The 10,929-nt window shown below is 35.7% G+C and overlaps 1 protein-coding gene across 1 annotated transcript; it reads right to left on the bottom strand.

Moving 5' to 3' along the window:
- Positions 1 to 7,247: 7,247 nt before the first annotated feature.
- Positions 7,248 to 10,589, bottom strand: LOC127978081 (V-type proton ATPase subunit E 1-like). The gene is made up of 9 exons (XM_052583176.1): positions 10,336 to 10,589; positions 9,674 to 9,739; positions 9,408 to 9,517; positions 9,161 to 9,227; positions 8,979 to 9,068; positions 8,809 to 8,877; positions 8,130 to 8,224; positions 7,929 to 8,016; positions 7,248 to 7,844 (listed from the first exon to the last, which is right to left on the bottom strand). The coding sequence occupies exons 1-9, from the start codon at positions 10,366 to 10,368 to the stop codon at positions 7,782 to 7,784; spliced, it is 681 nt and encodes a 226-aa protein (XP_052439136.1). The 5' UTR covers positions 10,369 to 10,589; the 3' UTR covers positions 7,248 to 7,781.
- Between the last annotated feature and the right edge of the window lie 340 nt (positions 10,590 to 10,929).

Raw genomic sequence — 10,929 nt, forward strand, 5'->3', positions numbered from 1 at the left:
ATAACAATAAATACATAAAACTTATGTCAAAATATCGTCTTGGAGAGTATTCTCGAAAAAAACTGTTTGTTATGTCTTAAGTGAAAGTAAACAGTGGAGAAAGAAATCGGATGAGCATCATTATAATGGATGCATTGTCTCTTAAAGTGACCACGCCTAATTTACTAGCTGCAGTAATCCGAGAAGATGAAAGAAAGAAAATCACTCTCTGCTCTTGACTTAATTACTTTGTAGTTTTAACAAGAATCCACAGTCAAACCAAAAATTATTCAGACACCAGATATATTTTTTTATATTTGGGTCCAGGACACTATAGTTCATTTATGTGAGTATAGAAAAACAAAGTAAACTGTGACATATTATACCCAAAGATTCTTCATACAGTAGACTACCAGTAAAATTGATCAAAAAAAAAAAAAAAAAAGATTTTGGGACCAAACAATTATTCAGACACTTTGACCTGACTATATGTTTTGCTTAAGTATTATTTCTTTAATTGCTAATACAATATATTATAATAACAGTTTTGGTCGATTGTAATCCATTACATACCTTTCTATCAAAGTTATCTGACATTCTCAAGATTAATTTGTTCTGACACAGTTTAACTCTGAGTTCTTGTCATTTTAGTACCATTTTCTAAACTAAAGCAAATAAACTGTGATAATTTGAGAAATGTTGAAGGTGTCTGAATAAATTTTTGTTTGACTGTATACTTTTATTTTTTTTACATTGAAGAGTATGCAGTTCTATTTTACCTATATTATTTATTTTGTGTACCTGGACACCTACAAAACGTAAACATTGTGTAAATAGCACAAATAAATAAATAGAGTGAACATAAAAATTAAATAATTTCAAACAGGGCCCACTGGTAAAACCTGCACCGGGGCTCTGCAAACCCCAGCCATGGCTGAGGGTCTCTTTCATACGGCTATAATGCCTTCCTCAGTGACCAGTTGCCTCTGGACCGGGAGCTGCCGGACACTCGAGACCACAGGTGACTTTCAGCAGTTTATGGACACGCTCTGAAATTCAACATCCATCTTAATGCATTCATCTATTTCTGTAGATGCATTGGCCGTGAATACCCCCACTATCTGCCCACCCTCAGCGTGGTGCTGATTTATCTGGATGAGGCTCTGTCTGTCATTCAAAGAGCCATTTGCAGCATCATCAACAGAACTCCAGCCCACCTGCTCAAAGAGATCATACTAGTGGACGACCACAGCACGAATGGTTTGTTTCTCTCAAAAAAAAACCATCCAAACCTCATCTCAGAGGCATATTGTTCGCAAAATGAGTTATTAATTCTGGATATATCAAAATTGTTAGGTATGAGAGTGTATAAAATGAGAACAGTTTCTTAAGTACTCTCTCTCTCTTTCTAGGGCGGAGCCTCCGCTTGCACATTTCTAGTCTGACCTTGACTTTCATCCCCGTGTTTGATAGTGTCAGTGACTTGCAGATGACAAAGTATTTCATCTCTGCTCATGGTTTTGACTGGGCTGTCTGATGCATGTACGATAAGTTCCTACAGAAGTCGTGCTATCAAAAAAAGTCTTTCTCAGCCAGGAAATTATGCGCGTTGTGTAATAATGTTTCTGAGATGAAAGTGACTCAATGTTAAATTCTTCTTGTTTCTCATTGGCAATCATGCTGTTCATCTGATGTTGCTAAGTTCTATTAAGATTGTAACTGGGGTATGCAGTATATTCATTATGAGTAACAGATCAGTCTTTTGTCTGTTTTACAGGAGTCCCAAAATTCTTGTGGTTGATTGTCTGTTCTTTTGTGAGATTGGGACGGGTAAACCACACTCAAATGCAAACATGTTGATCATCTTCCTACATAGTATACTATATTTACATAGTGGCCATGGTAAACTGTGTTGAGTTTCCATGTGTTTTGGTTCAGGTGTGGCTGTGTGGAGGAAGTATAGAGATTGTGCCCTGCTCTAAAATCGCTCACATCGAGAGGGCACACAAACCCTACATGCCTGATCTTAGCAGTGTGATGAAGAGAAATGCCCTCAGAGTGGCAGAAGTTTAGATGGATCAGTACAAGAATATGTTTCACATAGCTTGGCATATTCCAGTACAGGTATCATGAAAGAAATCCACTTTTATCATCTGTTGGACACATAACCAAAGAGAGTGCTATTTCTTCTGTTGACATCAATTTAATGCTTTGACAGGCTGACTTAATGTTTGTCTACCAAACATTTGTGATGTGGATAGGGATATAATTTGAACTTTGTCAGCGTTTTGCTTGAATAGCTGTTTGCTTATCATTTAACCAGTCAAACCAGTGATGTATTGGAGAGAAAGAGAATGAGAGAGAGAGAGAGAGGCTGAAATGCAAACCCTTCTAATGGTATCTTGAAAATGTAGACTCGGTGTAGAAAATAATTGTTGTGTAATTGATCCCAGCTCAGGCAGATTTCCAGATTTCCATGCTAAAAGTTTAAAGCATCACAAAAAGCCTAGATAAATCATGACCTAGAAAGTACTTTTAATGCCAAAATAAAAATATCCCTGCATGCAAAACATTGCATGTTCAGATACATTTTAGGATATTCCTGGTGTTTTGTCTTGTTTTCAGGGACACGCTATACAGAACAGAGAGACTAAACACTGTCAGGAGATCAGTGCTGACCAGAAAGGAGAATATGAGGTTTTAATTTAGGAATCGGATACAGTATCTAATTAAGGACTTAAAAAAATGTAGAAAATGATATAAATGCTGTGGACAAACAAATTATTCAAAAGTCAAAGTCAAATAATACCTTTAACCTAAAATACATTTAAATAATACAACTTTCAAGCCCATTAGCTTTATAAGATAAGTAATCATAAAAAACACAGTCCTATCCTCTTCTGCTTGTCATGGTTATGAATTCTCTGCTACAGATTTGTTCCACTTTTTCTTCCATACAGTCATCATAACTTTATCCTGTAGTTGTGGTGACAAAGATCTGTAACCATAAATTATTCTTCTACATAACTAAAATGACTTTTCAAATGAAAATATGTGAATAAATAAATCTTGTTTCAAGTAACTAGTAAAATAATGCATTGCTTTTAAATGCACAAGAAAATATATTTTTCAAATAAGTAACACCAGTTACTTTGTTTTCCCATTTATTCACTGACACCACTCCTGTCCCCGTGTTGAGAAAGATTTGGAGTGAGGTGCAAAGGTATTTCCTTCAGACTGAGGCTTTTTCATTTCACTTTGGTGTGAAAGTGCCTTTACAATTGCTTAAAATATAACTTTGGAGCATTTCCAGCCCAGGTGACAAAAAGTATACAAAAGTAATGCAATGCATTACTTTAAATAACAGTAACACTTTTTATGGAGTAAAGCAATTTGTAAAGCAATATTGTAATGCGTTACTTTTAAAAGTAACTTTTACTTTTACGAGTGCCTCTCGTATAGCACAGCACTGAGAGGCTGAGCACAGACTCACTGATCAGAGCGAGAGCGTCGCGAAATGTCACAAAAGGAGTGTGTTTTTGGTTGCCAGGGCAAGACAACCCTGCACAGATTACCAAAAGAGAAACAGCATTAAGGGACCAGTGGATGGAGTTTATTTTTACAGTTGTACAAGTTGTGCAAGTGTTTTTGTTTGTTCCCTGCATTTCGAAGATGCTTGTTTTACAAACAAGGCCCAGTTTGACGCAGGATTTGCACATCGTTTATTTCTTAAGGATAATGCGGTTCCCACGAAAAAGGGTCACGATCGTGTGTTGGAACCACAGGCGGTGAGTAAAACTGCTTCAAATATCTCTGTGTTGTTAACTTAACTATCAGCGCGTAAGCACATCAAGTAAACAACATGCGATGTTGTCATCAAACTGCACTTTCCACATGTACAGCTTAAAAAAAAAAAAAAAGACGACATAAAGTGGAACTTAGTCATTTTCCAAAACCGCTAAGCAAATATATACAGTTTCAGTACATACCACATAGAGAGTGATTGCTGATTCTGCTCTTGTTCAATTTCAGCCTCTGGATCTGATTCTGGATCATAAATATACGCTGAATCTGACTGTAAGCCATGGTTTGTTTTGGATGTGTTTTTCCTCACAGTAATGTCACAGCTGCCACACGCTCTCAACGCAAAAGCTTACTGGCGATCATGATTCTTTAGCTCCGCCCACACGTCACTCCCCTAGCCGGTCGTGTTTTTCCGGGAAAAATCGGTACAGACTATCTTTCTCTTATGAATATTATAAAACTAAAGACTTTTTGGAGTTATGAAGGATGCAGTACTACTCTATAGGTACTCAAGATTAACAGGATATTGAGTGAAAACGAGCATTTCACCCCCCCCCCCCCCTTTAAATAACAGATCATCTAACATTCCTGTTCACATCTGAACCATCCACATCTAAAAACAAACATCCACAGCACACCTGTTCAAATCTGTTATTGTACAACTAACTTTAACTGTTAAACAACTTAGAGATGCTTTGAAACACTACTTCATTTGTTTTTTGAACCAGTGGTTCAAACTGGCAAGTCACACAATTTCAGTAAATGAGGCTATGTTCTCATGAACTAATGTCTATTATGACAATGAAAAGGAAGAGTAGTGTTTCACTGGCACATTTAAACAAGCAATCAATAAAACAAAACAAATACTGTATTATAGAATATATTATGCAGACTTAATTTTGAATGGTATTTGATTAGGGTGACAATCAGTCTTCTTTTTATAAATAGATTAAAATGTCCAGGTTTTCTGTGTTGATGTGCTCTCTACAGTCTTTATTCATTATGCACAAATATTTGCATTGCTTTGACCGTTTTCTGTAGGTCTCACACCCCAAGACTGTACAGTGCCTGCACGCTATTGTTCAAACTACTAATCAGTCATTACTTTCAGCAAGTATGAAAACAATAGGAAAACAAACAGTGCATTCAAAATCCCGTACTGACTGAGTGGGTACTACATTTGAATTAGAATTTAATTCACGACTGCTAAAGTACATTCTAGTATGAATATCTCCCATGGCCTCATGGGATAGTAAAGTGTCGAAATCGAATTATGCGATTCGGGGCACAATAGGCAAGTCCAAGACATGTCTGGGAAAAAGAGGACGTATGGTCACTTTATTTGAAGTTTTTTTTATTTTTTATTTGGGTTACACTTTTGATTAAATATTTGCAATTGGTTTGTTAAAGGTGTTTTTATGTATGTTTTTGGTGAATTGCATTTACACCATTTTGACCAGCGACTGGTGTTTAAGAGCTTCACTGTAATTTTGCAAAGCAATTTATTCCAAACTTCAAAAAGCTTTGTTTCTACCAAATATAGTGAAGTGAGCTAAAACTTATACTAAATGTGGTAATTTAAATTTAACCCTTTATTTATTTTTTATTTTTTTTAATTCTGATAAAGTCAAATTTGACTCTTTAGTGAGCATCATGGTGCCATGTCACCTTTTCGAACCGACTCATCCTAGTTCAGTTATTTTGGCTTTGTTATTGCCGTGGCTTGCTTACACAGTGCAGACAGTAACATATTTAGTATTTAATATTGCATTCTGCCGACATGGCCATCAACTGTAACTTAAGTCAAAGATGAGATTACCAGGTCGAACCCAGCAACAACATCTGGATATTTTCTCCGCATTTCAATGGCCTCTTGTACCGCTTGAGACACACTAAGAGACCTTCGTAAAAATGCATTCAGATCAGATTTATGTGATTGATGATTAATATTCTTAGTATGTTAAATTATGTCAGAAATCCTAGACCATATTTCATCTTTTTGAATTCAAATGACAGATAAAAGTTTATATTCTGCAGTAATTAATAACACGTGTCTTTGTTTTTGTAATCTTGAACTGATGTTTCAAGCATTATTATCCATAATCTCAAAATCAGAATTTCAACCCTGTTAGTAAAGTGGTGTTAAAATTGAAAAAAGAAAAATCTTATTTGTATAGTAGAAATGTTATTTATTCTTCTAGAAACAGTAACCACTAAAGTGACTTTATTAAATAAACTAACATGGCTTAGACCTAAGCTCTTTAAAAGGAATGGGAAAAAAATACTAAAGCTGACTGTTGTGACCCTTGGTAACATAAAGGAAAGTTATTTACATTAAAAAATATATTATTGTTGTTGATGTTTTGTAAAGATTAAGGTAAATCAAGTATGTATTTGGCTTAGTGTATTCACAGGACAAGAGAGACCATTTATTGATTGATTGATTTAATGTAGTTTAACCTGTGGACAGAGAAGATTAAATAAGATCCTGTGAAATCTGGATGATTTGCTCTGAACTGCTCACATGGGTAGTGCCATCAAGTTCAAACGTCTAACATATTTATAAAATATACACATTTTATTTCCTAGTGCACATATACATTGAAATATGGTGCACAAACCTTGGACTGTCTGGCCTCAGCTCCAGGTACATGATCTTGTCTTTGTAAAGCTCCTTCAGACCCTGCCTGATGTAGTCCTTAAAGACAGCCCAGATATATACAAATGCTTGTCAAAAGCATAATGCTGTGAAATGCATGAAAAAGGGTGAATCAGTGCCCCAAAACAAGTAAGAAACAAGTAACAGATTTCATTCATCATATACATTTGAGGTAATTTTTGCAATGCTTTATATAAAAGAGCCACTAAAGCCATACCTAAATATATACATGATGCTTTTTAATTAACTAAAATGCAGAAAGCATTTGAAAGGATCTATTGTAAGATCACTTGGCACAGAAATGTAATACATTTTTATAATATCTAAATTGATGATCATAAAACAAAAAAAGATCCTTCAACAACATGTTTCGTTATCTATTTCCTTGTTATTTTAATATGGTAGCTTAAACCCCAGCTTTTGCATAATCTTACATTCCTAAAAATTTTATCTGGAGAACTTCGGTGGTAGGAAAACAGCAAACATGATTGATTTTTAATAATAAAGAATTCCATTCACATGCTAAAAGTGACCTTACCTGCAAGTTTATTATGCTCATTACTCTCTTTTTGTTCCCTGCTCTTCGTCTTACATCCAGAGAGCATGTATTTCCGCTGCTGTCTGGCTGTACATCTAGTGCTATGAAGTTCCTCATTCTGCAGGACCAGCACATGTTGAAAATGTGATGACAATAGAGCATGTGACATGCTGTGAAATCTCAAGTGACCCAGGAATAAGAGCCTCCTGCAAACACTTCTTATGACATTCTCCAAATTACATAGTAAGAAGACAATGGGAGAAGATATTTGTTTGATATTTTTTTTTCATTATATATAATTTTCACATCAATATAATCTTTGCAGCAATAACAGACACGATTGCTTGTGATATACAGGTCATGCTCTGCACCACAGGAAAGCAAATAAAAATTCAACGGAAACAATTAAACACTTAGTAATTTTCAAGTCTGTGCCACCATTTAGATTTTCTGGGGGATGTTTAATATGGGTCTGTCTTCTCCACAGCCACAAAATGGGTGAGTTCGCAAACAACCGTGAACTTTCTACATCAGTTTAAGACTGAGCTCACTCCGGCGTTTCTGTAAACCGTGTTATATTACAGCTGCATTCAGAATCAAACACATGAGATGTTATGGACCAAATGGAACACTATTTTGATCCTTTTTTACAGCAATAGTGAATCACCACATACAGAACACACACACATGATATTTTCTTAAATACAGACAGATACAGGAATGGAGTTTTTAACACCAGAATAGGAATAAAAGTACAACATCAAACAGTGGCGTTCTGCCGTGGTTTGGAGCGAGTGAGGATCAGTCCATGAACTTGCGGTTCTGGTTTGCACCAAACAGGGCGACTCGGATTTCTGGCATCATCTGAAAAGAATCACAAACCATAAATATATCGTACAATTCACACAGCGTCTCTTAATCGTAACCCTCTGGGCCCAATTTCTGTACCTGCTGTGCCAGGAGGTCCAGTCTGCTCTCCAGAGTGTTGGACACTTTGATCTTTCCATCAGCATTATACAGCTCGATGCCACCAGAGCTACACAAAAAAACACACAGACTTTCCTTTCATATATTCAAACACTACAATTAAATAAAAAAAGATATTCAGGCTAATTTTGTAAATCAGTTACTGAAACGGCAGATGCTTACATTTCTGGAGAGAGGAAGTTATCCTGGTTGATACGCACTTCAAGATTGTCCTTCACTGCTGCCTTGTAGATGGGAATGTTTTTCTGCACAGAAGCCTAATAAAACACATTTGTTATTTTAATACAAGTTAAAATGTTTGTGTGTGTGTATAACTATATAAAAGTTAAAGTTAAAGCATATTTAAATTAGTTTCACTGAGATACTATTACAGTGTATTACATTTAGCATTTTACTCTAAGAGTTAGTAATTTTGCTGTGTTTTTTTACATTCTTTGATGTGTCTTTATTTATTATATTTAAGTGTCACTTATAGTTATTTTAGCACATCAAGTTACAATTTTTTTTTTGATAACTACCTAAAATAAAATACATAGTTTACATTAAATAATACTTCATATAAGTTTAGATTGCTGAAGCCAGTGTTTGTTTCATTAATATGCTAAATTTTTATTCACATTTTAATTTCAAAGTTTTACTAATTTTCTATGCTTTTAGTTTTTCACTTTTTTATTTATTTATTATTTTTTTATTTATTTAACATTTTGTTATTTGAATACATCAAGCTAAACTAAATGAAAAGTAGTAATGTCTTGGCAACGAGCTGAATTTTTAGCTTTATTTCAGTTAACATTTATTTATTTTTAATAGGTTTTAATTTAAGGTTTAGTGGACTACAGACCTGCACTATGCCCACGTCCTGTTTGCGGCAACGGATGGTCACTTTGGGTTCCAGGAGCTGATAAAAACCCTGAAACATGAGAATACCAGAGCGTGTGCTGGTTAAGACTCGCATACAGTCTTTGACGAACATGGTTTGCTATACGGTTAAATCATAATCAAGTCACTCACCTGCAGGACCAGTCCGTCCATCAAAACAGCGTATCTGGATGGATCTCTGGCAACATTCGCTAGTCGCTGACGTGCGTCGTTTAACAAATCCTTTAAAAAAAATAAACGCAGCGTAAACAGACAGCATAAACCCAATATTTATTATAAAGCTAGATGTGCTAAAAAAAAGTATGCAAACTAACCGAAATCATGTCATCGCGGGCCTTCAGGACCTTCAGTCTGGCCTGGTTCATCAGGTTGGACATTTGACTGCAGACATGAAGCAAACATTTAAAATATCTGAACATTCAGAAATAACTAAATGATCTGAAACTTTTTACTGCATGAAATAACTGTTCGAGTACCGGTGGCACATTTTGAGGAAACTGGAAGTTTCCACAGTAATGATTTGGGCGTCTGACTGTTTCAGGCAGAGGAAGTCACACTCACATTTTCTTCTGCTGTTCGATCTGTTTCTCCTTCTTCTCATAATACTCCATGATCTTCAGACGCTGAGTCTGGACCAGCCGGCCTTTCTCAATGTTGAACTCCTCCTCTGCCTGCAGGAGAGACACTTATCATCATATCAGCTCTTATCAATGGCCAGTCTCACAATTTCACACCATTTCCACCGTCACAACCTCTTAAAGATACTCTTTAGAGGAATCATTTAAAGCTAGAATACTAAATAATAATATTAATAAAAAAATCAATACCTTAGCATCAATCTCCTCTGCTTTTTCATTGGCCTCCTGCTCAATGAAAGCCATCATGTGCTTGATCTGGAAAGATATGGGAATCAAAAGAACAATAATTCAATATCTATCGGCGGGTAAAGCTTTAAAGGAAGGAACATGAAAAGCAGAAGTCTAACAGGATAACAATGCTTAAAAACCACTTAAATCTGTTCTAAGTTACAGTAGCAATGAGTTGCCTTGTTGTGGCTCCATCACAGTTATGTGGAATGTGTATGTGTGTGTGTGTGTGTGTGTGTTTAGTATGTTATTATTATACAGAACCTCCATCACCTGCATTCTAAAATTGGTCTTTTCGTCGTGAATACTTGATATTATTATTCATTATACAACCTTGGTGCATTTGTTTTTGAATGAGATGCTCAATAATTGTTTTTCCTTATTAATAATTTATCCACATTTATCTAAGTATTCAAATGTATTAATATAAAATGCACTTTTATTATATAGACAGGTCTCGTGATTCAAGCGCGTGTGTAAAGCATAAATGACGAACAACCTTGAAGGCCACATCATGCTCGTGCCACGTTCGCCTTAAACAATGCATTTGTCAAATCGCCGAGGGTTAATCTTGCTACAGTGTTTTAATATAACATTAATTATGCATTTGAACGCCTTTTCACCTGCTTCTGGACGTCGGCATCGCTGAGCGCCATGACTGCTGCTGCTGCGGGTGCTGTAAGAGGATTTTAAGCTCGTTTCGAAGCGACGGAAAGACGTCCGTTTAAAAAAAAATGGATTTCAAATATATTTTCAAAATGCCCTACAGATTTAAAAACGCACAAAAATGATATGAAAGTCACGACCGTGACAGTGTCTGAGTCTTGGAAATAGACTGGACGGATCAGCTGATTCTCAGGCAATGATGATGACACACGCGTCACATGATGCGTGTTTCCTCTTTGGGAACCAATCAGATCTCAGTGCGCGCCTCGGCTTTTTATTGCTGTTTATGTGGCAATAATAATAATGACAATATTACTATTAGTAATAATAAAATCAAAAACAGTTTGGCTTGTGGAAATGGTTTGTGTAGTTGATAAAATAACAAACATAAACATTAGTCTGGGAAGCGCCATATTTCCGTTTTCAAAACGAGGCCGTGAGGGACTCAATTACAGTGTGTTTGATGGATTGTTACTGTTGTTATTAAAAATAGAAGGTTATTAAATATTGCCACTTGTCATTTTGTGTGAAAATTAAGTGCACTGGTCATG

The sequence above is a fragment of the Carassius gibelio genome, chromosome A4 (genome assembly GCF_023724105.1).
Source record: "Carassius gibelio isolate Cgi1373 ecotype wild population from Czech Republic chromosome A4, carGib1.2-hapl.c, whole genome shotgun sequence".
Lineage (NCBI taxonomy): Eukaryota > Metazoa > Chordata > Actinopteri > Cypriniformes > Cyprinidae > Carassius > Carassius gibelio.

Excerpts from the sequence above, each read along its gene's own strand:
- LOC127978081 (XM_052583176.1), bottom strand. The coding sequence starts at position 10,368 with ATGGCGCTCAGCGATGCCGACGTCCAGAAGCAG. Across the intron at positions 9,228-9,407 it reads ATCGAACAGCAGAAGAAAAT|TCAAATGTCCAACCTGATGA; the intron begins GTGAGTGTGACT and ends TCATGTCTGCAG. Across the intron at positions 7,845-7,928 it reads TGGACCTCCTGGCACAGCAG|ATGATGCCAGAAATCCGAGT; the intron begins GTACAGAAATTG and ends GATTCTTTTCAG.